The 27,144-nt window shown below is 43.1% G+C and overlaps 1 protein-coding gene across 2 annotated transcripts in view; it reads left to right on the top strand.

The window, feature by feature from the left end:
- Nucleotides 1-1,473: 1,473 nt before the first annotated feature.
- Nucleotides 1,474-27,144, top strand: part of PLRG1 (pleiotropic regulator 1) — a 35,255-nt gene continuing 9,584 nt past the window's right edge. The window contains exons 1-12 of one of the 2 annotated variants that reach the window (XM_034771111.1): nucleotides 1,474-1,604; nucleotides 7,811-7,917; nucleotides 9,247-9,389; nucleotides 12,827-12,880; nucleotides 13,983-14,076; nucleotides 17,974-18,064; nucleotides 18,316-18,417; nucleotides 23,645-23,737; nucleotides 24,599-24,748; nucleotides 24,838-24,939; nucleotides 25,732-25,834; nucleotides 26,824-26,932. In XM_034771111.1, the coding sequence (XP_034627002.1) occupies nucleotides 1,596-1,604; nucleotides 7,811-7,917; nucleotides 9,247-9,389; nucleotides 12,827-12,880; nucleotides 13,983-14,076; nucleotides 17,974-18,064; nucleotides 18,316-18,417; nucleotides 23,645-23,737; nucleotides 24,599-24,748; nucleotides 24,838-24,939; nucleotides 25,732-25,834; nucleotides 26,824-26,932 (1,157 nt within the window). In that variant the 5' untranslated portion in view covers nucleotides 1,474-1,595. Of the gene's footprint in view, nucleotides 1,605-1,627; nucleotides 1,761-7,810; nucleotides 7,918-9,246; nucleotides 9,390-12,826; nucleotides 12,881-13,982; nucleotides 14,077-17,973; nucleotides 18,065-18,315; nucleotides 18,418-23,644; nucleotides 23,738-24,598; nucleotides 24,749-24,837; nucleotides 24,940-25,731; nucleotides 25,835-26,823; nucleotides 26,933-27,144 lie in introns of those variants that run through there. The other variant, XM_034771112.1, reaches the window with a different exon arrangement.

Genomic DNA, 27,144 nt, shown 5'->3' with positions numbered 1-27,144 from the left:
GGTTTTTACCCATGAAAGCTTATGCTCAAATAAATCTGTTAGTCTTTAAGGTGCCACTCCTTGTTGTTTTTGTGGATATAGACTAACACGGCTACTTCCTGATACTATATTCATTACACCTAATAACACTAAGTATCACATAACAATGCAGTTTTCCTTTGCAAATTTCTTATTGTGATCCTGGGATTAAAAACACTTCTCCCTTGTCCACATTACTCTGGCTTGTTTCATACATAAAGTTTAATATATTACAAATCCTATGAATTAGAAAAACCTCCCCTAAAATATTTCTCTGCATTCTACAATAAAATTAAAAAGTTGGATGAAGTTTTATAAAATCAAACCTAAATTCAGAAACCAATACTCCAGAGACATTTCTCATTTTGGAATTGTTAAAATGCCTTTCAGCATTCTGATCTTTACTACAGCTGCTCAGTGAAATACCCTGTATCTTTTAGAAAGCTAACTGTTGCACTCTTCTGTTCAGTATCTGTAATTGCAGTTGCTATGTTCTGATGGTTAATTGCTCCATACAACAATTGTTTATACAAAAACATCTGTGCCGCCACATGGTTATATATATTTATCACGTAATCCCCGAAGACTGAGTGGAAATGACACAATGTAGCCTGGCTAAAACATGTTGCAGCAGCGTCAGTTAAATTAAAGCTGCCTAAGAGTGTATCTTCTAAACAGCTTTTTTCAGTTGTTTATTACACTTTTTTTTACCATCTGGCTGAAATGTTCAGGCTAGTCTCTAAGTGTGGCAAGTGGAGCTGGAGAAGTAAGGGTCAAGCTTTGATCCTTTATTAAATTAAAGCTGCTTCTCAACCTGTTTTGGAGTAGACTGTAAAAACCGTGTTTGCAAAGCATCGCTCCTCTCAAGATCTTCTAATACAGGCTCTGGGTGCGCATTTCAACTGGCTAGAGCTTCGTCGTTCCGTTCAAACGAGCCCCGTCCAGCCCGGCTGGCAGGGGAAGTTCGCTCGCCCGAGGGAGCGGGTCCAGTAGCTCTGGGGTGTGGAACGGCAGCGGGCTCTCCTGGAAGCTCTACCGTCCTATCCACAGGCTTCGCCGCCAGCGGCTCGCTCCGGAGTCCGCAGCGGGCTCGCCCCCAGCACGTGCGGCGAGCGCTGTGTCGCCGCAAGGGGCGCTGACAGTGATTGACAGGCCAGGCTCACCTGAAATCAGGGGCCCTAAACCACGCCCCCTAGCTGCGTGTGGGGCTTGCTGTGGGCTAAAAACACTTCATCCATTCGCAGCGCCCAATGCCCCTTGCCGTGTCCACCGCTCCAGGTGTAGCAGCGTCACAAACGGATCCTGACCCCCTGCTCCGGGCACCACGCGGGGGGGGGGGGGGGGGGGGGGGGGGGGGGAAAGGAATCGAATCCGCAGCTCCCCAAGCAACGCGATCTGCCACCGCCCCGCCGGGCAAGAGCCCCGCCCCCTCAGCCCTACCATTTCTCGATCGATGGCGCATGTGTCTGTGTCAGCGCGTCACTTCCGGGTCAGCCGGGCAGGCGGCGGAAGTGTCTCCATAGCGGAACGGACGGGGGGTGTGTGCGGTCAGTCTCTTGCTGGGCGCAGCGGGCACCATGGTGGAGGTGAGAGAGCGGCCTCGCCCCGCCCCCGAACCCCCAACCCCGGCTGAGGGGCTTGCCGCTGCCGAAGCGAGGAGCGCCCGGCCTGGAGAACCGGGCGGGGGATTCCGGCCTCCCACTGTCCCTGAGGCTGCGATTAGCCCCCTCGGCCCGTTTCCGGTATGCCCCGTGGTGGGGTTTGTGCCCCGGGGGGATGAGCTGAGCCGAGTCGCAGGCCCAGGCGTGTGTGCGGGGCTGGGGCCCGGCATCCCCCGTGGGACCGAACCCGCCCGCCACCAGCCTCGCGCAGCAGTGGCGGCCCCGGGTGAACCGGGCTCTGGGGCAGCTGCCGGTCGCCCATGTGGTGTGTACGGTAACGAGCGAGGGGGCGAGTGTGTTGAGTCCCGGTCGGGGGAGGGTTGTCCCTCTCCCCAGGGCAGCGTCTGCACGAAGCGAAGGTGCCTCGGAGGTCGCTGGCGAGTTTCAGCGGAAAACGTTCCCGTTCTCGAGGAAGGTGTCGCCGCCCCTGTCCCTTGACAACAGTGCGAGCACCCCCGTGCTGCCCAGTCAGCCTTAAACCCGACAACGACTCTGCCGGTCTCTCTGGCCCCTGGCCTTTGTTGACATTATCAGTGGGTTTGACAAGTAGTTAAGATTATGCTGCTGCGTTTATGTGGAGGTCTTGCAGGTGAAACTGGACAGAAAGCCACTCACTTCACTTAGGTCACATCATCAGATAATAAGTATTAGCTGCCATAGATCTCAAAGTACTTTACAAAAGCAAGTATCATTATCATCAAACATAGGAATTGCAGTACTGGATCAGACCAGCAGATTACCTAGTTAATCGTGTTGTAGAGTTATGTTTAGGCTTGTCAGAATTAGATTTTTGTTTTATCATTGACAGATAATCTCCATTTTCCTTTGTATTTCATTTCTATTTTTATCCATTTGCATTTTCACAGTTCCAGGAAATTGTGGGTGGAGAGTCGGACAATAATTATTTAATGACAAGTATCAGAGGGGTAGCCGTGTTAGTCTGAATCTGTAAAAAGCAACAGAGGATCCTGTGGCACCTTTGAGACTAACAGAAGTATTGGGAGCATAAGCTTTCGTGGGTAAGAACCTCACTTCTTCAGATGCAAGTAATGGAAATCTCCAGAGGCAAGTATAAATCAGTATGGAGATAACAAGGTTAGCTCAATCAGGGAGGGTGAAGTGCTCTGCTAGCAGTTGAGGTGTGAACACCAAGGGAGGAGACAGTGCTTCTGTAGTTGGATAGCCATTCACAGTCTTTGTTTAATCCTGATCTGATGGTGTCAAATTTGCAAATGAACTGGAGCTCAGCAGTTTCTCTTTGGAGTCTGGTCCTGAAGTTTTTTTGCTGTAAGATGGCTACCTTTACATCTGCTATTGTGTGGCCAGGTAGGTTGAAGTGTTCTTCTACAGGTTTTTGTATATTGCCATTCCTGATATCTGACTTGTGTCCATTTATCCTCTTGTGTAGTGACTGTCCAGTTTGGCCAATGTACATAGCAGAGGGGCATTGCTGGCATATGATGGCATATATAACATTGGTGGACGTGCAGGTGAATGAGCCGGTGATGTTGTAGCTGATCTGGTTAGGTCCTGTGATGGTGTTGCTGGTGTAGATATGTGGGCAGAGTTGGCATCGAGGTTTGTTGCATGGGTTGGTTCCTGAGTTAGAGTTGTTATGGTGCGGTGCGTGGTTGCTGGTGAGAATATGAAACCACGCACCTAACTCACCCAGCAATATCGTCAATTTATCCAGCAGAAGAGTCTGTCCTATCTCGGGGACTCTCCTTTTGCCCCAGCACCCCCACGAACATGATACAGTTCTGCGGTGATCTGGAAGCCTACTTTCGCCGCCTCCGACTCAAAGAATACTTTCAAGATAACACTGAACAGCACACTGATACACAGATACCCTCCCACCAACAACACAGGAAGAAGAACTCCACATGGACTCCTCCTGAGGGTCGAAATGGCAGTCTGGACCTATACATAGAATGCTTCCGCCGACGTGCACAGGCAGAAATTGTGGAAAAACAACATCGCTTGCCTCATAACCTAAGTCGTGCAGAACGCAATGCCATCCACAGCCTCAGAAACCACCCTGACATTATCAAAGAGGCTGATAAAGGAGGTGCTGTTGTCATCATGAACAGGTCTGACTACCAGAAGGAGGCTGCCAGACAACTCTCCAATACCAAATTCTACAGGCCACTTTCCTCAGATCCCACTGAGGAATACACTAAGAAACTGCACCATCTACTCAGGACACTCCCTACACTAACACAGGAACAAATCAACATACCCTTAGAGCCCCGACCGGGGTTATTCTATCTACTACCTAAGAGCCACAAACCTTGAAATCCTGTTTCCCCATCATCTCGGGCATTGGCACTCTCACTGAAGGACTGTCTGGATATGTGGACTCCCTACTCAGACCCTACGCCACCAGCACTCCCAGCTATCTCCATGACACCACAGATTTCCTGAGAAAACTACAATGCATTGGTGACCTCCCAGAAAACACCATCCTAGCCACCATGGATGTAGAGGCTCTCTACACAAACATCCCACACACAGATGGAATACAAGCTGTCAGGAACAGTATCCCTGATGATGACACAGCACAACTTATTGCTGAGCTCTGTGACTTTATCCTCACGCACAATTATTTCAAATTTGGTGAGACTATATACCTCCAGACCAGTGGCACCGCTATGGGCACCCGCATGGCCCCACAATATGCCAACATTTTTATGGCTGGCCCGGAACAACGCTTCCTCAGCTCTCGTCCACTTCTCAACCTACGCTATATTGATGACATCATCATCTGGACCCATGGGAAGGAGACCCTGGAAGAATTCCACCATGATTTCAACAGCTTCAACCCCACCATCAACCTCAGCCTGGACCAATCTACATGGGAGGTCCACTTCCTAGACACCACCGTACAAATAAGCGATGGCCACATTACCACCACCCTATACCGAAAACCCACCGACCGCTACGCCTACCTTCATGCCTCCAGCTTCCACCCTGGTCACACCACACGATTCATCGTCTACAGCCAAGCACGGAGGTACAATCGCATCTGCGCCAACCCCTCAGACAGAGACCAACACCTACAAGATCTTCACCAAGCATTCTCAAAACTACGATACCCACACAAGGAAATAAAGAAACAAATCAACAGAGCCAGATGTGTACCCAGAAGACTCCTGCTACAAGACAGGCCCAGAAGAGAAACCAACAGAACTCCACTGGCCATCACCTACAGTCCTCAGCTTAAACCGTTCCAACGCATCATCAGTGATCTACAACCCATCCTGGACAATGATCCCTCACTTTCACAGACCTTGGGAGGCAGGCCAGTCCTCGCCCACAGACAACCTGCCAACCTTAAGCATATTCTCACCAGCAACAACGCACCGCACCATAACAACTCTAACTCAGGAACCAACCCATGCAACAAACCTCGATGCCAGCTCTGCCCACATATCTACACCAGCAACACCATCACAGGACCTAACCAGATCAGCTACAACATCACCGGCTCATTCACCTGCACGTCCACCAATGTTATATATGCCATCATATGCCAGCAATGCCCCTCTGCTATGTACATTGTCCAAACTGGACAGTCACTACGCAAGAGGATAAATGGACACAAGTCAGATATCAGGAATGGCAATATACAAAAACCTGTAGGAGAACACTTCAACCTACCTGGCCACACAATAGCAGATGTAAAGGTAGCCATCTTATAGCAAAAAAACTTCAGGACCAGACTCCAAAGAGAAACTGCTGAGCTCCAGTTCATTTGCAAATTTGATACAATCAGATCAGGATTAAAGAAAGACTGAATGGCTATCCAACTACAGAAGCAGTTTCTCCTCCCTTGGTGTTCACACCTCAACTGCTAGCAGAGCACCTCACCCTTCCTGATTGAACTAACCTCGTTATCTCCATACTGATTTATACCTGCCTCTGGAGATTTCCATTACTTGCATCTGAAGAAGTGAGGTTCTTACCCACGAAAGCTTATGCTCCCAATAGTTCTGTTAGTCTCAAAGGTGCCACAGGACCCTATGTTGCTATTTAATGACAGTAGATGTTGATACAAAAAATTAAAGGATGATGATAGTTAAAACACCAATTGTCAACATCACATGTCAAAATATAGGAATTAATGTCCTTAAATCACACTCTAATAAATTCTCAAGCAGCATTTTTCTTACTTTACCGATCTATAATATTTTTTGTCAGTATATTGTGCTTCTAACCTAAACGGTCCTAGACTTTGCAATCTCTACGTGCTTTTAATCAATTCTGTCCATCCATCTCTGGGCTCCTACCTCTATTTTTTTTTAGGTTAGGGGACGAGAACTGAGCCCATTATTCAAGGTGAAGAGTACCGTCAGTCCCCATTTTACACGTGGGGCACATGAGAAAGATTGTAATTTGTCCCAAGCTAACCATCCGGTCAGCGGGTGAACTAGGAATAGTACTATAGTTTCCTGACTCTTGGTCCATGTTCCATAGTTACTCTAACATCTGTTTTAATTCTTGTTTCTGTTTTTAGTTTGGATTCAATTTCCAGCAGTAAAAGAAAGTAATATACCTCTACCCTGATATAATGAGGTCCAATATAACGCGAATTCGGATATAACGCTGTAAAGCAGTGCTCTGGGGGACGGGGCTGCTTTACCTCATTCTATCCAAATTCATGTTACCGCAAGCGGTTCCTCTGTGCCCGCCAGCTACTTGCTGCGCCCCACCCCGCCAGCTCACCTCCGCTCCGCCTCCTCCAACAAGCACACTGCAGCTCTGCTTCTCCTCCCTCCCAGGCTTGCTGTGCCAATCAGCTGTTTTGGCGCAGCAAGCTTGGGAGGGAGGAGAACCAGAGCTGTGGTGCACTCATGGGCGGAGGAAGGACGGAGGTGAGCTGGGGCAGGGGGGCCCCAGAGAGGGCTGCTGCAAGTAACGGGGGGGGGGGGCGCTGAGGAACTGCTCCCCACTCCAGCTCATCTCTGCCTCCTCCCCTGAGCGCGCTGCCACCACTCTGCTTCTCCCCCCTCTTCCAGACTTGCCAGGCCAAACAGCTGATTGGCGCTGCAAGCCTGGAAGGGAGGGAGGGAGAAGTGGAGCAGTGGCAGCGAGCTCAGGGAGGAGGCAGAGTGGAGGTGAGCTGGGGCAGGGAGTGGTTCCTCTCCCTACCCCGATATAATGCGGTCTCACCTATAACACGGTGAGATTTTTTGGCTTTTTAGGACCGTGTTATATCGGGGTAGAGGTGTATATGCTTTAGTTGCCAGTTGTTTACATAGCACTTATAAAACACGTATTTCTAAAGTGTTTATGAAAGAGAGATATAGTGTAGAGCTCCCTGTGAGCTGAGGGGTGAAAACATGGCACTAAGCAAGTCACTCAGACATTGCTAATGTTTTTGAAACTTGATGCATGTCTAAGTCTCATGGCCCTCTTCCTGGGTCTTCGGGAAAGAGAAAATGCTAATACAGTTGTGGTAGAAAAACTAACATTTGATATTAGAATTACCATTAAAGTTTCGTTAATCTGCCTATGAGTTCTTGTTGACAGCTCAATGGTGTTCTAGACCTTTTCTTTTAAAAACAAAACAATTTGATTAATTAAATGAAAACAAGTGCTAATGATTTTGAGCCCAGAATAACACTACTGTACAGTTTTCTGATCAGAGGCATACACAAAGGTGACATAATGTACATGGCACTTTATAAATCTTTTGCTTGTTTATTTAGGCAATAAAATCAAATTTATAGGGAGTCCTGCACTCTGACTCATTTGCTTTATTGGCGACTTATAAAAATGGAGCTGGCAAGCATGAGTGAAAAGCTTTTTTGTTTGTCTCTTCATTAAATTCACATGTGCCTATAGTTGGAAACACAGAATTTTGATGCAAGTTTTGGCCTGCTATTTTTGATCATCACAGTATCCCATGAAAGGGGGAAGTAGTTAAGTATTGATTTAAGTTTGGAGATGAGGGAGGTGAAACTCTCTCTCACATCAAATTATAAGTTTTTAGCACTCAAGCACAACTGTGTACTTTAGCAAACTAAAGTCCATTTCTTACATACAGAAGGCAAGAATCACTTTAATTTTCATTGCCGTTTTTTATTAAATTATTGCCATGTGTATAATTAAATGTATCTTCTCTGCAGGAAGTGCAGAAACATTCTGTGCACACATTAGTGTTCAGATCCTTGAAGAGAACCCATGATATGTTTGTGGCTGATAATGCAAAGCCTATACCATTAGACGATGTAAGGTAAGAACAGCTATCATAAAATATTGGTATGTCTATTATTTATTATCATAAAATATTAGTTAACGTGAGGCAGGCACTCCTTTGCAACTGTTTCTAGCGCTGGCTGAAACTCAGGATTTCCAGTTCACTTCAAATTTGGTTTCATTTAAAAAATTTTGAATTTGGTCCAATTCAGATTTCATTATAAACTGAAAATTCCTCTAAAAATTAGTTTTGGAAACACCTACATATGGTGTTTCTAAAACAAAATATGATTCTGGGGACAGGCAGCTGCTGTTTGAAATTGACATTTAGTTGTGCTGAAACTGACAAAAATGTCATTTTCTGTCAGCAGCTGCTGGGGCTCCCAGGGTCTGCAGCTCTGGGGCTGCTCACTGTGAACAGTGCTCTGGGGCCAGTGATCTCAGGGCTTCCAGACTCCTAGCCTGAGAGTCTGGAAGCCCTGGGATTCCTGGTCCCAGGGCAGTCTTCATGGTGGGGCTCCCCAGATCCAGTGTGTGGAAGCCAGTACCAGGACCTCCAGGCTCCCAGCTCCATAGCAGGGAGCCTGGAAATCCTGGCTCAAGCTGAAGCTCCCAGGGCTTACAGGTTCCCTGCTGTGGAGCCAGGAGCCTATGTTCTGAGAGCCATCCTGGCCAGGTCTGGAGCTTATAGGGCTGTGCAGCTCTCAGCTCTGACAAGAACTTTGACAGCCTTCGGCGTGGTGGGGCTGCCATGGAGTTGTGGACCCTGGAAGCCTGGGATCGCCGGCTCTGGGGCAGCCTGCATGGTGCAACTGCCATGGAGCTTCAGACCGTGGAAGCTCAGGGTCCCCAGCAGCTGCCAGGTGAGTTGGTGGGGAACCAGGCAGGTTTCCGTAAGAATCCTGCCTATGATTCTGCAAAAGGGGGGGAGGGATATCTCAGTGGTTTGAGCATTGGCCTGCTAAACCCAGGGTTGTGAGTTCAATCCTTGAGGGGGCCACTTAGGGATCTGGGGCAAAATCAGTACTTGGTCCTGCTAGTGAAGGCAGGGGGCTGGACTCGATGACCTTTCAAGGTCCCTTACAGTTCTAGGAGATGGGATATCTCCAAAAGGTAGTTGAATCTGGTTCTATTCTGTAAGACATTTCAGACTTGACAAAGGAGTTTCATTGGAAAATTTCTGACTAGCTTTAATTGTCATACAAGTCTGATAGTGTATGTTCAGACTCTTGGACAAAACTGCTATCTGGTGATCGTGAAAGGAAAATATTAGCATAGCTAATATTTACAAATATTTTAAATATAAACATTTTAAAATGAATAATGTATTAGAAGATCAAGATTTAATATATATTTTCGTAAACAGCCACAAATTAAAGATGTCAATCAAGCTTCGCACAGATTATGGTTCTGTGCTGCACATGCCTATTCTGAAGGAAAATTTTAGAGAGAAGGATTCTCCAAATCCAGGGGATCTCTATGGACATAAACAGTATCCTGCAAATCAAGGTTAGTGTGCCATTATTTGTTAACTGAAATTAAATTTCAAGATCACTATGATATAGCCTAAGGGAAATATTTGTAAGGAAAACATCTATTTTTCATTGTCTTGTATTCTGGCATATGCCCATACAACGTAAACTGTTTGGAACAGGGAAGGTGTTTATCAGAACATATTATGTGGTACAATGTTATACAAATAATAAGGCTCAAAAACATAATGGTTATTTCATGTAGGTGGCAAAGAAGGAACAAGACATTGTGGTGTTCTAGTTTGCCACTAATGGTGGTGGTAAAGAATGTGTGAAGTGTTGGCTAAGAGTTATATAGAACTTTTTCAAATGTCTTTAGACATGTAGGTATTAAAAATACCCTATATTTAAGTATGAATTATTCACGGAAGGAGGAATCCCTTTTCCCTTTCAATTAAAACTCTTCTAGTGGCAAATGACATGTACCTTGAGATTTTTTAACTTCTGGTCAATCCCTTCTACTGTGATATGTTCATAGAATATCAAGGTTGGAAGGGACCTCAGGAGGTCATCTAGTCCAACCCCCTCCTCAAAGCAGGACCAATCCCCAACTAAATCATCCCAGCCAGGGCTTTGAAAGCCTGACCTTAAAAACCTCTAAGGAAGGAGATTCCACCACCTCCCTAGGTAACCCATTCCAGTGCTTCACCACCCTCCTAGTGAAAAAGGTTTTCCTAATATCCAACCTAAACCTCCCCCACTGCAACTTGAGACCATTACTCCTTGTTCTGTAATCTGGTACCACTGAGAACAGTCTAGATCCATCCTCTTTGGAACCCCCTTTCAGCTAGTTAAAAGCAGCTATCAAATCCCACCTCATTCTTCTCTTCTGCAGACTAAACAATCCCAGTTCCCCTCAGTCTCTTCTCATAAGTCATGTGCTCCAGCCCCCTAATCAATTTTGTTGCCCTCCGCTGGACTCTTTCCAATTTTTCCACATCCTTTTTGTAGTGTGGGGCCCAAAACTGGACACAGTACTCCAGATGAGGCCTCACCAATGTCGAATAGAGGGGAATGATCACGTCCCTCAATCTGCTGGCAATGCCCCTACTTATACAGCCCAAAATGCTGTTAGCCTTCTTGGCAACAAGGGCACACTGTTGACTCGTATCTAGCTTCTTGTCCGCTGTAACCTCTAGGTCCTATTCTGCAGAACTGCTGCCTAGCCATTCGGTCCCTAGTCTGTAGCAGTGCATGGGATTCTTCCGTCCTAAGTGCAGGACTCTGCATTTGTCCTTGTTGAACTTCATCAGGTTTCTTTTGGCCCAATCCTCTAATTTGTCTAGGTCCCTCTGTATCCTATCCCTACTCTCCAACGTATCTACCACTCCTCCCAGTTTAGTGTCACCTGAAAACTTGCTGAGGGTGCAGTCCACGCCATCCTCCAGATCATTAATGAAGATATTGAACAAAACCAGCCCCAGAACCGACCCTTGGGGCACTCCGCTTGATACCGGCTGCTAATTAGACATGGAGCCATTGATCACTACCCGTTGAGCCTGGTGATCTAGCCAGCTTTCTATCCACCTTATAGTCCATCCATCCATCCCATACTCCTTTAACTTGCTGTCAAGAATACTGTGGGAGACCATATCAGAAGCTTTGCTGAAGGAATAACACGTCCACTGCTTTCCCCTCATCCACAGAGCCAGTTATCTTGTCATAGAAGGCAATTAGGTTAGTCAGGCATGACTTGCCCTTGGTGAATCAATGCTGATTGTTCCTGATCACTTTCCTCTCCTCTAAGTGCTTCAGAATTGATTCCTTGAGGACCTGCTCCATGATTTTTTCCAGGGACTGAGGTGAGGCTGACTGGCTGTAGTTCCCAGGATCCTCCTCCTTCCCCTTTTTAAAGATGGGCACTACGTTAGCCTTTTTCCAGTCATCCGGGACCTCCCCCAATCACCACCAGTTTTCAAAGATAATAGCCAATGGCTCTGCAATCACATCCGCCAACTCCTTTAGCACCCTCTGATGCAGTGCATCCAGCACCATGGACTTGTGCTTGTCCAGCTTTTCTAAATAGTCCCAGACTACTTCTTTCTCCACAGAGGGCTGGTCACCTCCTCCCCATGCAGTGCTGCCCAGTGCCATAGTCTGGGAGCTGACCTTGTTCATGAAGACAGTGGCAAAAAAAAGCATTGAGTACATTAGTTTTTTCCACATCCTCTGTCACTAGATTGCATCCCTCATTCAGTAAGGGGCCCACACTTTCCTTGACCTTCTTCTTGTTGCTAACATACCTGAAGAAACCCTTCTTGTTATTCTTAACATCTATTGCTAGCTGCAACTCCAAGTGTGATTTGGCCTTCCTGATTTCACTCCTGCATGCCTGAGCAGTATTTTTATACTCCTCCCTGGTCATTTGTCTAATCTTCCACTTCTTGTAAGCTTCTTTTTTGTGTTTAAGATCAGCAAGGATTTCACTGTTAAGCCAAGCTGGTCGCCTGCCATATTTACCATTATTTCTACACATTGGGATGGTTTCCTCCTGCAGCCTCAATAAGGATTCTTTAAAATACAGCCAGCTCTCCTGGACTCCTTTTCCCCCTCATGTTATTCTCCCACAGGATCCTGCCCATCAGTTCCCTGAGGGAGTCAGTCTGCTTTTCTGAAGTCCAGTGTACATATTCTGCTGCTCTCCTTCCTTGTGTCAGGATCCTGAACTTCACCATCTCATGGTCACTACCTTCCAGGTTCCCATCCACTTTTGCTTCCCCTACTAATTCTTTCCTGTTTGTAAGCAGCAGGTCAAGAAGAGTTCTGTCCTTCCAGCACTTGTACCAGGAAGTGCAAGTATTCTTTTCTCAAGAGTGTCTCACATCTTCATGCTGTAATTGAGATGTTTACCTTCTGAGAGAGTTACAAGTAGTGAGAGAGGCTGGCATGATGAGGACTGTCTTAAAAAGAGAAGTTAAAAAGAACTTGTATTTGCCTTCCTTTTTTTCCTTCTCCAATCTCATGTAAACTTCATTGTCTTAGCTTAATAACTTGATAAACTCTTCTCTAAAATTCTCTTACATTCCATGTGGAACATTCATTTGTTGGGTAACAGAATCCTTTCTTGCTGGATGAGCTTCTCTAATGCATCCTTATCTATATGAAAATATACTCTTTTTAGTTTTTTGTGGGGGACTAGAGTGTTCCTAAAGCAAAGTCATTGTTGGTAGTAAGCAGTAGCATCAGCATTTCAAAGAATGGTGCTTTTCTGGTCTATGCCAGATATCTTACTGACACAGTGGAGAGTAAAAGAAACAAAGGGAAATAGGGAGCACTCAGGTACTGCAGTGTTACAACTTAGATGCGACTGCCATTTTTGCTGGTTGCTGACATGCTATGATTTTTGTAATTGATCACTTTATTTTAGTGTTTACAACAAAAAGCAATAATTAAGAAAAATATTCTGTTATTTAGGACAAGAACTTGAATATTTGATAACAGGTACACATCCATATCCACCTGGTCCTGGTGAGTAAAATTTTATATAAAAATATCTACTTTTCACACACAAATGATATAAAAACTATTTTAAAAAATCAGGAAATTCTGAGTTTATGCCGATAATCTAGACAGTAATTGGATAGGTTTAGTTTCAGCTGTGAATTATATTGATAAACAAATTCTAATAAGGATGTTCTCATTTGGGTGTTAATGAAACTCTTCTGACTGGCTATATTAGAAGAAAGTTGTGGAAAAATAGATAGGCAGTAGCTCTAAAATATATTCTACTTTGGGTATCTACAGGAGGCCTCAACTACATTGACTTGAGTAGTGGGAGTTTTGTTTGAAACAGGTCTGTGGTATCATACCCCATATATTTTTACAGTTTAAATGGAATGTTTCAGAAAGTGGGCCATCTTTACTACACTGTTCCAATTCTATTAATAGTTTCATTATTAAAGTATATGCTGTAAGAGAAATTGAAACTGTTATTTTGGTATAGAAAAAATTAATTTAATCTGAATGCTAGTGTCCAATATTTAAAACGTTGGTTAAGAGAGGTGGAACAAATTCTCTAGCCTTGTGCAAAAGCAAAGTAAAAGCATTTTGAACAGGTATGCCTTAAGGGAAGGAGACAGAATCTCACTCCCAACCCCTAATATTGCAATTTATGGAGGGCCGATGCTTTCATAGTTCCTACACTACCCCTACAGTATCAGCCAGTGGGTTTAGAAAATCATGGGTTTTCTGGCTGTCTCTTCTGCAACTTATACAGAAACAGTCTCCACTCATGATGGGTTCTCTGTTCCACAGTGTTTAGAGGAAGGGGTGTGCACACTGTCTCTATGTAGGTATTTCTTGTCTCTTGTAATAGAACCACACCGTTTCCACTGCCAGTCAAACCCTGTATGTGCCCCTGTACAGTGTTGTCACCATGCAAAGGATTTGGACCAAAATGAACAATAACCTTGTTTTATTTAGCTTTGTGATATTCTTATCTGTCAGCCATGTCAGTGAATGACAAAGATTTCTTTGTTACCAAAATATTCAGTTATATGTAACAGTTCAGATACAAAAATGCATCTCTGACCAGATTAATTTGTGCTTTTTGTATACTTTCTTTTACAAGGTGTGGCTCTGACAGCAGACACCAAGATCCAGAGAATGCCCAGTGAATCAGCTGCTCAGTCCTTAGCTGTGGCACTTCCTCCTTCTCAGTCCAGGTACTGCTGAATTATTTTCTGAAACTTTTTTTTATAACCTATAACCAAGTTAAAAAACATAACCTGGATTTAATGATGAAAGAACCTTTCTTCAGACAAAAACACCCTAAAATTATATACTTTTCTTTTTAAATCAATAAATAAAAATACTAACATTAGCTTGGAAATTACAAATTAAGATTGCATTTTGCAATTAAACACCAAATCACTAGAAAATATGCTCATGCAAAAATTAATGTCACCCAAGCAATCTTAATTTTGCTCCAGTTGTGCCGCATATAGCAATCAGATTATAGTGTTCTTAGCCTTCCACCAAACAGGTTTTTTTAAGATGAAGAATTTAATTTTTTGTGGTGATTAGATTAATTTGTTTGGATGGAAGAGTAAAGTTATCACAGAATCCTGAATTAGCAGTGTGAGGAAGAATGTGGATGACTATAACTGCATTTGCATATATTTTGTTTTTTCCTAAGCAGAGCCTTTACTTGGAATGGCCAAGCTTTTCGATGCTTGTGGGTGTTTTAGAAAAGTACAGTATTCTCAAGATGATTGATTTATTATTATTATGGTGGTTGGGAAGACACTAATGTAGAGGGCAGTCTTTTTTGGTCTTAACTCTGAGCTAATGTTTTTTGCTTGCAGTAACTGATTACATATCTGTCAAAATGCCCTCCTTTTCTGCAACCTATGAGTTTTAATCCAGCACCATAAGTAATGTTGTTCTTTTAATATACATGATTCTAGGTCTGATTTGTAATTTCTCTCTCTTTTGGCCCCAATTCCCATGCAGATTCACAGTCATTTATATATCCTCTGTTCTGTACATCTCTAATCATAGTATTTGTTGAGTGTGAATAATAATCTTATTTCCAGTTTTATTGTTTGTTTTCACACATTATTGAACTGCCACACAATAGCTAATAACAATATAGGATACCCTATCTCAAGCAAAATAGTTCTGTTTTTCATTGCTGGTATTTAGTAATTTTTCATTGGACTTAATTGTTCATAAGAACAACTTCTTGATATGCTGTACAGAAATCCTTGTTAACTTTTGATCTACCTTCCGACAATCAAAGCATGTGATAGTCAGACCTGGGCTTCACATTTAGTATATCTTTAAAGGGATACTTTCCACTTACAATCACACCTTCCTGGAGTGTGTTTTTTTTGTTTGTTTGTTTGTTTGTTTTTTTACCTATTGTTGGTAAAAGTTGTTAAGTGCTGAAGGCTAGAATGTCGTTGCCATGGTAACACTATATGGGGGGAGGGGCTGCTTGGCTGTTAAAGTGCTTAGTGCAGTGGTCCCCAAACTGGGATGTGCCCCCAGGGGGTTGCAGAGGAACATTCCGGGGGAGAGCACGCTGGGGCAGGCTCCAGCCCCACCAGGGGACGGGGAGGGAGCACCACGCTTCCAATCCCACTCCGCCCCCTGCTCTGCCCTCCTTCCCTCTCCACTCCCAGATCAGCTCCACCTCTGTCCTTGGCTCCCCTATCCCCAGTTCTGCCTCCAACTCTGCCTTCAGCCCAAGCGCCCCTGCAGCCTCTGTGACGTCTGCTCCTCACTCGCCCTGCACCCCCCTGCACCCTCCCACCCCTGCAGCCTCTGTGACATCTGCTCCTCACTTGCCCTGCATCCCCCGACCCCTGCTCCCCACTCGCCCTGCAGCCCCTGCACCCCCTACCCCTGCAGCCTCTATGCCCCCGCCTGCCCTGCTCCCCCGGCAGCCTCTGCCTGCTGGGGGCTTCAGACGCTCGGCAGCACGGGTCCCTGCAGCCCCAGCCGCAGGTTCCTTCCTGCTGCCGAGCACGTTCCCTGGCCTGTCTGTCCCCGCCGGAAACAGCTCCTACGGCACCGGGTTCCGAGCTGCGCGGGGCAATGGGGCCACAGGAAGGGTCCCTCAGTGGCCAGGGGGTCCCCGCCCGCGAGGGAAACCTGAGGGCCCCCCCCCCTCCCTTTCCCTGCCCAAGCATTGTAGCCAGGGCAGCTGGGCTGCGCTGCGGACCCGGCAGATCGTGCTGGGCGGACCCTGGCTTATGCCTCCCTATTTCCCCGGACGTGTCCGGATCTTTGGAAATTCCCCTCGGGTGCGGATTTGAGCACCAAAAAGCCGGACATGTCCAGGGAAACCCGGACGTATGGTAACCCTGTTGTCTGTGAAGCATGGTCCTAGACCCCATAGGAGCTACAGGTACACTAACACATGTATGCCTGTGAAAATGGACCGGCTCAGATAGCAGCTAGAGTCTCCGCTGTCGGCCTAAGCTGGACAAAGGTGCCCCTCCTATGACTTATCCTTTTGTTCATTGATACAAACAAGTTCTGTATTACACTCCCAACACAGTTAGTTACCACCCTTATCCTTGTATCTGCTAGTCCGAATTAAACATCCTTCTCCATTATCCTGTTATCCCATCCTTATTTTACGAGCGATCAGTGTGTTCCTGTACCATCTCTTAAGAATGTGTTTATGTAGCTACTTGAGAACTCTGGGTGTTCTTGTACCATCCTCTCCAGACAGGAATGTGCTTACTTGGTTAGCCAATATCTAGTGTGTTGTTATTTTGCCAAGGCCAGGCCTACTCTAGTTCACAGCATTTGGTTCACACTGCCTAGAGCTCTAGCCAGGCCTACAAAAGTAATACCTGAGATTAATACAACAGAAAGGGTGGGTGGAGGGGTGGGTGGAATTTCCCTGTTAATTCAGTCTGTTTACTTTGTTTGACAGCACTATGTATATCACCAGTTTCGGCTGTTAGTTTGTAGTTTTTTCCCTACACAGTACCAGAGGAAAGAACACGTTTTTGTTTTTAAGTTTTTTTAGGTTCTACACTGGCCTTATGAGTCTTCCTGACAATTTTTTTGCTTTTCCATCACATTTCCCTTTAAAAAAAACTTTTTTTTTTTAATGTAGTAGATTCCAAGTGATCATTTACCTTAATTTCATTACTGACACTAAATAAGAAAATTGGCTGGCTGGCGGCTGCACTATGAACTATAGCACCAGATAGCTAGAGCTGGGGAAATTATTTTGGATCTCTTGTTCTCTGGCATGGAATGAAATCTCTGAAACTGGGACTTAGGAGATAATGGCTAATGTTTATTACAGTAGTGCCTCCTGGTGTCAGATTACTAAGTCACCATTGGTATTGGTGGGGGAGGAAGGGGCGAAACAGTGCTGGCCTTGTACAAAATAATGTTTGGGGCCTCTTTATACAGCTTCCACTCCTGCCTGTATGCTTGCAAAACCCATTATGCTGTGGTTGTTCCTCTTCTCATCACCAGTTTGTAAGAATCCACATTTTAATTCTCTCAGCTGGCCTCAGACCAGTTGTTAGATGTACGGCGAGCCCAAGCTGAGCAGAGATCTGCAAAGAAAAGATTCTTCAATACAAATATTTTGAATGCTTTATAGACTTAAATTTAATTTTTGAGTAAGGCATATTAGAATAGACTAGAATCATAGAACTGGAAGGGACCTCGAGAGGTCATCTAGTCCAGTCCCCTGCACTCAAGGCAGGACTAAGTATTATCTAGACCACCCCTTTCAGTTGTTTGTCCAACCTGCTCTTAAAAATCCCCAATGACGGAGATTCCACAACCTCCCTAGGCAATTTATTCCAGTGCTTAACCACCCTGACAGTTAGGAAGTTTTTCCTAATATCCAAACTAAACCGCCCTTGTTGCAATTTAAGCCCATTGCTTCTTGTCCTGTCCTCAGAGGTTAAGAACATTTTTCTCCTTCCTCCTTGTAAAAACCTTTTATGTACTTGAAAACTATTATGTCCCCTCTCAGTCTTCTCTTCTCCAGACTGAAAAAATTGGGTTTGTTTAATCTTCCCTCACTATTTTAAAGTGCTTCCTATTCATTGTTCAGAACTTTTTTCTCTATCCAGGTTAGAGGCAAATCGTACTGCTGCTGGTGTGGGTGATATTTACAGACATGCTGGGATTCCGGAGCGTGCACAGCCTCCTGGTTTGTCCATGGTGAGATACTTATAATACATAACACTTCTAATATTGATGATGTAATCTTTTACCTAGTTGGGTTCAGAGTCTGCAGTTAGCTCCATGCAGTAGTCCTATGCAGTCCTCTTGATGGAAAGAGGCTGACCAAAATGTGAGGCCTTGAGAGGAGAGAGCATCCTCAAGGCTTTGAAAGGGGTGCAAGAAACTCCAGAGTTGAGTGGAGAATGTTTGTCATAGAATGTAATCGTAACCTTCTGTTCAATTTATAGGCTCTGATGGAAGCAGGTGGGAACAAAAATTCTGCGTTGATTGCAAAGAAAGCTCCAACAATGCCCAAACCTCAATGGCATCCACCATGGAAACTGTACAGAGTAAGTTGGAAGCATGCAACAAAATAAAAAGGAGTATTACATTTTCTATAGATCTACTAAAGTCCATATTTTAAAATTTTACTTATCTTACCCCAAAAGGGAATTAGACAGTCAATTTAAAAATCAAGCCTCTGTCTGAAATGTGAGTGTACCTCCTCCCTATTCTAGGTATCACCTGAAAAGAGAAATTAGAATAAACTATTTGAGGTTTTTTCCATTTTGTTTACTATGTACATTTCGCAGCATATTGTTTATAATTACTCATTTTCCCCTCTTGTTTTTGTGGGTCTTTCACTTTAACAGTGAGTGGGGAAAAATAAAAAAGAGAGAGAGAGAAACTTAGAGTGACTCCTGGACAGATGTAATATCTGTGTGACTGGATTCCCAGGGAGCCAGCCACGGTCTCTCAATTAGAGTGAACTGCAAAGAATGGGGCAGACAACCCCATAGCTGTTGGCTATTTTAATACTTAGATTTACCAAGTCAGTACTAAACAGCTTCTGTTACACCTTATGGTCACTCAGCAGTCCAAACCACAGTTCCCTTAAAGTAACCCAGCTTCAGGTCTCCACCTAGTTACCCAAGTCAAATATGATTAAGATTAATGAAAATCTTATTCACCATATAAAATAAAAGGTTCTACCAATCCCAAAGGATTGGACACATTACCTCCCAGATTAATGAATATTCCAGAATTTACCCAAATACATGCTTATAGCCAATTCTTATTAACTAAACTAAAATTTATTAGAAAAGAGCGAGTATAGGTTAAAAGATCAGTATACATACAGACATGAGTTCAGTTCTTGAGGTTCAGATACATAGCAGAGTTGGGTTTCAGAGTGGTAGCCGTGTTAGTCTGTATCAGCAAAAACAATGAGGAGTCCTTGTGGCACCTGAGAGATTAACGAATTTATTTGGGCATAAGCTTTCATGGGCTAGAACCCACGAAAGCTTATGCCCAGATAAATTTGTTAGTCTCTCAAGTGCCACAAGGACTCCTTGCTATAGCAAAGATGGTGAGCTTTGTAGTTGCAGAGTTCTTTTAAAATTTAGTCCGTAGGTTATAGTCCAATATCATATTCAGGGTGTTTCCAGCTGAACTGGGACCTCAATCTTGCAACTCAAACTTCCCCTGATGGAGTTTAAGCAGATCTGAGATAAAAGGGATTGGGACCCAAGGATCTTTTATACAATTTCAAGCCTTCTTTGACATGGCGGAGTCTCTCAGGGAACAATATGTAATTAGGGCGACTTTGAAGTAGGTTCATCAGCGGTACTTAGTTATACAAATTAACATAAGGCAATTGCCTGTTCCTCCACCATTCACAGGTGATTTGCTATACATTTCAAAGAGAGATGAATACAGTGATATCCCATGTTTACAATTAATTTAAATGCTAGGATGTTCTTTTGATATCTGAATTACCAGAATACAGCATAGACAGGGACTGTTGATTACATTGTTGACCATTACCCATATATATATATATATGTAAATACACAAAAACAGAAACATTATCTCCCCATATATCTTTAAGTGTTGAATTTGAGTAATTTATCCTGCAGGATGTTTAACCCTTTCTGGTCATATGTCACAACCTGAAACTACTTTAACTTATTTTTTAAAATTGACTAGATTTCAAATAGGCAACCCTGCAATTGCTGCTCTAACAGTGTTAACAGATCATAATGAAATAAAAGCATTAATATAATTTTTAAATACAAACACTATTGGAGAATTTTTCAATAAATCTGACCAGTTTTACCTAACATGAATACTGTCTGAACACTATTGAATTATCACTTCATTTAGAACTGCTTGACTTGTATGTGCTTGAGCTCAGTCTAAATGTTGCATTAATGTTAATTGTTGCCTTAATTTTATTCTCACATGATACCTTGGTGATAATTGAGAAATACTAATTGGTATCTGAATACCTTGTTAAATGAGTATATGGGAAAATAAGCATGAAGGGAAAAATTCTAAAGGTATGTGGTAGAAAAAACAAACTGAAAACGATGAAATCCTCCCTTTAGAATTAGATATTACTTGAAGGAAAAGTTTACGTAATATGAAACTCAAGAAGCTTTCAACCATGCTCAAAGAAATGGTCTGGTTACTGAAGGAAGATCAGACTTAATTGTGAGAGACTGGAAAATCTCAATAATGCTGAGTTACCAGAGGACTATCTTATTTTGTTAGCACAGTTCATCTAGTGTATAGTGCCTTTTTATGTACACTTGATATTCTGTAAACATTTACTGAAGATTTATTATCTATGAAACCTATGGTTAATCTAAAGAAAAGTCTTTTTGAAAAACCGTTGAGAACAAAGGAATGTGTAAGAGTCTGATGTAAGATTATAGCTCTGCAGCAATTCAATTATAAAAAATAGAGGCAAATTTTATTTTTGGTGCAACAGTGTCAAAAAGGAAACAAGTGAATAGTGGTGGGGACAGTCTAATAAGGAAAACAGGACTTTAGAGAGAATTCTTGTATATAACTGAAGATGACATGGTGGAAGGCTCAATATCATAGTCTGCCTGTAGCTCCTGCTCAGTTATGGCCCAGCACTAGCTGTTAAAACCCCAAAAGGGAGCAAGGCTGGGTCACCAGGTGCAGTGAACCCATGTGTACAGGGGAGCCTAGATTGGGTTCAGTTTGTTTTAGCACTCTGGCCCTGATTCTCCAGTACCCTGAGCTGCACTCTGATATAATGGAGAGTGATAGCCACAGAAAATAGAATGTGGCTTCCAGATCCAGCGCTGCCCAGAAAATAGAGCAACAGGAGGAGGAGGTTTAGTGAAGCTCCGCTTCACCATACTTCCTCTCAGCCTATTCACATGCCCACAGTCTCCCCTTATGTTGGGCGGGGGGGGTGGGGGAAGTGGCTTGTTTAGGAGGCAGCAGAGCCACCTCCACCAGCTTTCCACTGGTGGAAAGTTTTTCCTATGCAAGAGGAATTGGCGACTGGTGGTCTCCAGCTGTTTTAAGACCACTTTGAACCATCGGGCCTTAGTGGACCAGAGACCAGTGGTAAAGTCCTATCTATTATTTAATATGTGTTCTATAGCTATGTATGAGTAACATCTGCAAGAAACCATCACATAATTCAATGAAAACTGTTTTCTTTAGAAGACATGGACTACAGCTATGGTTATGGAAATGAAATAGATAGCCTTTCAGTTATTTTTTTCCTTCATGTTCATATAGCCTGTAATTTTACTGGATTTTTTTTTTTAATTGATTTTTAATGCTACTGTAAGGTCCTTGATTGATTACCCTGGAAACTGACGTTCGTGCTATTTATAGAACAGGTAGCACCTGGGCAAGGGTAATGTCATTTTGTCTCACCCGACAACTGGAAGAGCCAACTTTAGGGAGGGTGTATCACAGTCTATTTGCCATGTTCTCCTGCTAGCTGTCCTAGGGATTAGCTCCGCCAGTGGGTGCACCCTCTTCCGGTGATACCGCTCCTGCTATCGTCTCCACTTGCAGACCGACGTCACTCCAGGAACCGCAGCATCTTCTTTATGAGTTGGCCCTCCAGCCATGGGTGGTATTGGTGGTTGGGGATGGGTATCACTGTCCATAGTCCGCCACTTCCCCAGTGGCTAACAGGGTGGACCCAGGCCCTCTCACTACTCCAGGTCCCAACCCAGGGACCCTGTAGATAGTACAACAGGAGGCTGCTGCTTTACCTTCTCTCTGTCCTGCTACAATTCCCTAGGTCACTTCCCCATGGCCTTGGTACCTTCTTCAGACTCACCTTGAGGCCTTCAGCTGTCCAGTCTCAGCCAGCCAGGAGCTCCTTCTTGCTCCCCTGTTCCCTGCCAGCAGTACTCCAGCTCTCTCAGCCTGCTAGGGGGACAGTCCTCACTTCTGACTGTCCCTGCAGCTCCTTTTATGTAAGCCTGCTGGGCCCTGATTGGCTGCTCCTTGCAGCCTCTCTCCCATTGTCCGTTTCCCTTGCAGCCTCCCTAGGCTGCTTGGAAGACTCACCTCCACTTCTCCTCTCTAGGGTAGTGTATGGTTAATCCCTTCCACACCTGCGTGGGGTGGACACCCCATCACACACCCTTCCTTTCAAGCCTGCAGCCCTCGGGGTGGGGTATGGGTACCTCCGGCCCTGCAGCTACCTAACTTGTGCCTGCAGATCATCCTTCACTTTTTCTATTTCTCTCAACTGGAGGCACACATTTTTCTGGTCCTCCATAACATACTTGAGCCATTAGCTTTGGAACACTAAGTCTCCTTTGGCTGTTTGCAAGGCCTTCTCAGCAGTTTCCAGCTTCTCCTGAAGCTCCTTTATTTGCCCTTCAGTGCCCCCTTCATTCAGGGTCAGTGTCCCCACAGTAGCCTGCTGTGCCACTGTGTACTCCAGCTCTCTCGGCCTACTGTCACCTCTCCTTGAGCTCCCAGCTGCCCACTGACTGACTGTCCTTACAGATCCTTTTATGTGAGCCCATTGGACCCTCGATTGGCTACTCCTTGCAGCATCTCTCCCATTGGCTGTTTCCCTTGTAGCCTCTATAGGCCTCTTAAAGGACTCACTTCCACTCTAGGGTAGAGCACAGTTAATCCCTTCTACACCTGTGTGGGGTGGATACACCCTATCACAAATGGGATGGTAATTCATTCTCAGTTTATCAACTCATTAACTGGTGCATCAACCCAACAAGGTTGCTGGTTATGACTTGTATTTTTTTAATGTGGACACATCTATCTGGGGAGAACTGGACTGAAATTGCCAGATTTACTTCCCAGCTATGATGGTCAGTCAGCTGATGGTAACATCTTTCTGTAAATGTTGATGAGTACTGGCAGTTCATGTACAATTGTATGGGAATATAGAAGAGAGGCAGCCAAGACATGGTCCTTGCCTGAGGAATCTAAATGGTGATCTACAATCATTTCTGACCTGATATGGATTTGAATCAGTGATTTATAGGTGAAGGTTTCTTTCCCACTACAAATCCCCTGTATTATCCAGTTTCTCATATTTTGACACTTAAGTGTCCATTCTTCTTCTGAAAATGTTGCTTCTATTTCAGTCAATATTTAACTTTATTTTCCAAGTCGAATTTTAGATCTCCAATTTTATTGTGAAACATTGTTTCTTGGGATAATACTGATGGAAATTCAGAAGTAGAGTTAACAATAATTATGTCAACAAATGTACATTTATTTTGATTCAGAAGGCTTTTATTACTATTTGTAAAGGTTATCAGTGGACACCTGGGCTGGGTGAGATGTATTGCAGTTGAACCAGGAAATCAGTGGTTTGTTACTGGCTCTGCTGACAGAACTATAAAGGTAAGGAATGGAGGGAAGGATTGGCGAATGGAGGGAAGGATTGGTCCCAGTTTAACTTTACTTTTTCACTTGCTTCTTAAATGTTTTCAGCTGTTTGAAATGGTTTCTTGACTGCCATGCACAGAACAGTCAGCTATAAAACACATTTTCTTTCACTCGTCATCTTCTGGAAGATTACTTTCTGTGTGAGATCTGATTTTAAAAGTTAGGATTAGTATTAATGTTGAAACCTCTAGACCATTGATACTCAGAGTTCAGTGATTCAGGAGGCAAATTAGCAATCAACATTACCCAAAAGAGCCACTGTATGTGAATTCATCATTTCATTTTTTTATTTATATATAGATATAGATATAGATATAAAAAAAGTTTGTATATAAATTATTTATAATTATTCTCAGCAAAATACTGACCAAATATTATTTTATCAACTACAATTGGTTAATAACAGTAAAAGTATCGTAATTGGTTGCTTAAGTGTTCATGTCGCGTTCCCTGTTAGTACCCAACCAGGCCAGGGAAGCCAGTGATCCAACCGGTGGACCAAATTCGATGATGAATGTTGGTCATGTGCCAGCTGAGGCATGTTGCACCTATACGAAGAAGAATAATTAAATTACACAGTGTTTTAATATTGTATGCGGCAAAGAGCCAGAGGAGACGCATTAAAGAGCCTCTTGTAGCTCATGAGCCTCAGTCTGAGTATCACCGCTCTAGATCCTATGATGCCAATGAGATAAAAGTCTATATGCTAATTTAGTTCTTAAACCTTAATTATGCATGATAGATTTGCCTAAGGTATAACTATATAATGCTTTGATATCTGGCTAACTTACAAATATTTATATCTATCAATACCAGATCTGGGACCTTGCTAGTGGCAAATTAAAATTGTCTTTGACGGGGCACATTAGTACTGTACGAGGGGTGATAGTAAGTGGAAGAAGTCCATACCTCTTCTCTTGTGGAGAAGATAAACAGGTGAAGTGCTGGGATCTCGAATATAATAAGGTAAGTTTAGACTTCTTTGGTCAAGGCACAATGAATGAAAGATTGCCCTTTAAAATATCCAGTTAACTAAAGTCTATTTATCCATCTAGGTTATTAGGCATTACCATGGTCACCTAAGCGCAGTCTACGGTTTGGACTTGCACCCGACAATAGATGTGCTGGTAACATGTAGCAGAGATTCAACTGCACGAGTAAGTAGAACAGTGAGATTTAACTTTGTTACATGTCCATTTTTATAATTAAAAAACCTGTAAGCATAGAAAAATTAAAACATAAATAGGCAACTTGTATTATCTACATGAACTCTTTTACCAAAAATGTCATACCTTTTTTACCTTCACTTATTGCATTAAGTCCCTGCCTGAGTGAAAACCGCAAGTTGAATGTCAACACACTTGGGCTCTGACAGTCCAATAAATGAGCAAAAATTCCAGTATTGAGAGCTCTCCACCAAGAGCACTCTGCCTCCAGTTTCCAAACATTTAAATCTAGGAACTTTTAACTCTTGAGCTCCTCTGCTAATTAAGTCCTGCAAAGGCTCATGGAGAGAGGGATTGTTTTGGTAATCAGGATCCAAACCATGTTGGTCTCTATAGATTAAAATTGAAGCCTTGAAATTGTGCTCAACAGTGTATAGAGGGCTAGTGGATTCTTATATATTACTTACACCTGAGGCCACTAAGAAAGATCATTTAGACAGTTAAGAACCTTTAGTCATTAAAGTTTCTTGGCCTGAGAGAGTAGTACAGCTTTATGGTGACTGGCTTTAAATAAAGTTGTCCTGATTCCTTAGAATACATTGAATGGCAGCTTTTCCATGTTTTTTCTCCAGCTTGCACAGTTCTGTGATGAATTTATAAGTCAAAAGTATAGTAGTTTCATTCGTCAGGATTGTGACATGTAATCCATGCAATCAATGATAGGACCTAAAAAATGATGAATATACGTTTTCTTGACTAATTGAATTTAGTGTGCTCTCATAGATTTGGGATGTGAGGACAAAAGCCAGCGTGCATACATTAGCGGGACACACAAATGCAGTAGCAACAGTGAAGTGTCAAGCTGCGGAACCACAGATTATTACAGGTATGGTATATGTTGTTTCCAAAATTGAGTTACTCAAAACCAACTAACTGTGCATATAACTAGTCTGTATAAGCACACGTTCATATCACTGTTACCTTCATTGATTAATACCAATTCATCATATTTGTTTTTCCCATTTGCTGTGTCTTCTATTAAATCAATTTGTAAGCTGTTGGAGGCAAACAAGGACCATATATTGCGATGTTTGTGCCGTGCTCTGGTCTGTTTGAAGCTAATGTAATACAAATAATAAATAATACAAAAGAACTGCAACATTAATGGAAAAATAAGGTTATGTGTTTAAGTACATGTCAGGTAATGCAGAAGTAAAGGTTCTGATAGTAACACGGCACATATACAGTATTTCCAATTACTAGTTGGCCAACTAGTAATGTGCCTAATTATATGTAGTATGTATTCAATGAAAACTTTACTTTCTGCATTTCCGGACTCTTCTTGTGCTTAAATATTCTTAACTTTTCTTTTCATTTAATATGTAAAATGATGTTTGAGTGGTTCTTTTCATGTCCATGAAATCATGCAAGGGGAAGAGTCACTGTAAGTGTAAATAATAAGAGGAAATACAAAACAATTAAAGTGAAGAATTTCAGATTGTACAGTTAAGTGTAAAAATGATGGCGTCAACCCCAGTATATCAAAAGCCATATATGGTAAAAATTCAACTTAATTGCATGATGACAACTTGCATTCCTTTTAGTTTCAAACTAGATAAAATAATCTTCATTCGTTCTCTTAAACATTTATAATGTTGCTGTAAAACATTTTGGCTTTTAACAGTCTACTTCAGAGGTGGTTATATATCAGTAGTTACTAAAGATCACTGTTTCTAGTGAGTATGTTTTTCAAGCACTTTTAGGATGAAAGGTCTTGTTTTAATTTATTAGCAACTTCTGTATATCTGATTTGGTTTTCCAAACAAAAGTTGGCAGTGTTTATGTATATACCATTTTTGTCTTTTTAAATCACAGGAAGCCATGATACCACAATACGACTGTGGGACTTAGTGGCAGGAAAAACTCGTGTCACTTTGACAAATCACAAGAAATCTGTAAGAGCAGTTGTATTGCATCCAAGACAGTAAGTTTTCCTTGTTCCTTTAGCCCGTCACAGTTTGTAACATGTGACAGGAGAAGCAAGCTAACATTAGATACCTTGTAAAACATTAGTTTTATATGTACTACTCAGCCTAGCAAATAGAGTTCAAAAATATGTACTCAGCAGGAAACCATTGCAATTAAGGTATCTGAGAAGCAGTTGTTAACAGCACCGATTCAACTCCACTGGGGTTA

The sequence above is a fragment of the Trachemys scripta genome, chromosome 5 (assembly GCF_013100865.1).
Source record: "Trachemys scripta elegans isolate TJP31775 chromosome 5, CAS_Tse_1.0, whole genome shotgun sequence".
Lineage (NCBI taxonomy): Eukaryota > Metazoa > Chordata > Testudines > Emydidae > Trachemys > Trachemys scripta.
Note: the sequence above shows the minus strand (reverse complement) of the source record. Positions and strands in the feature narration are given on the sequence as shown.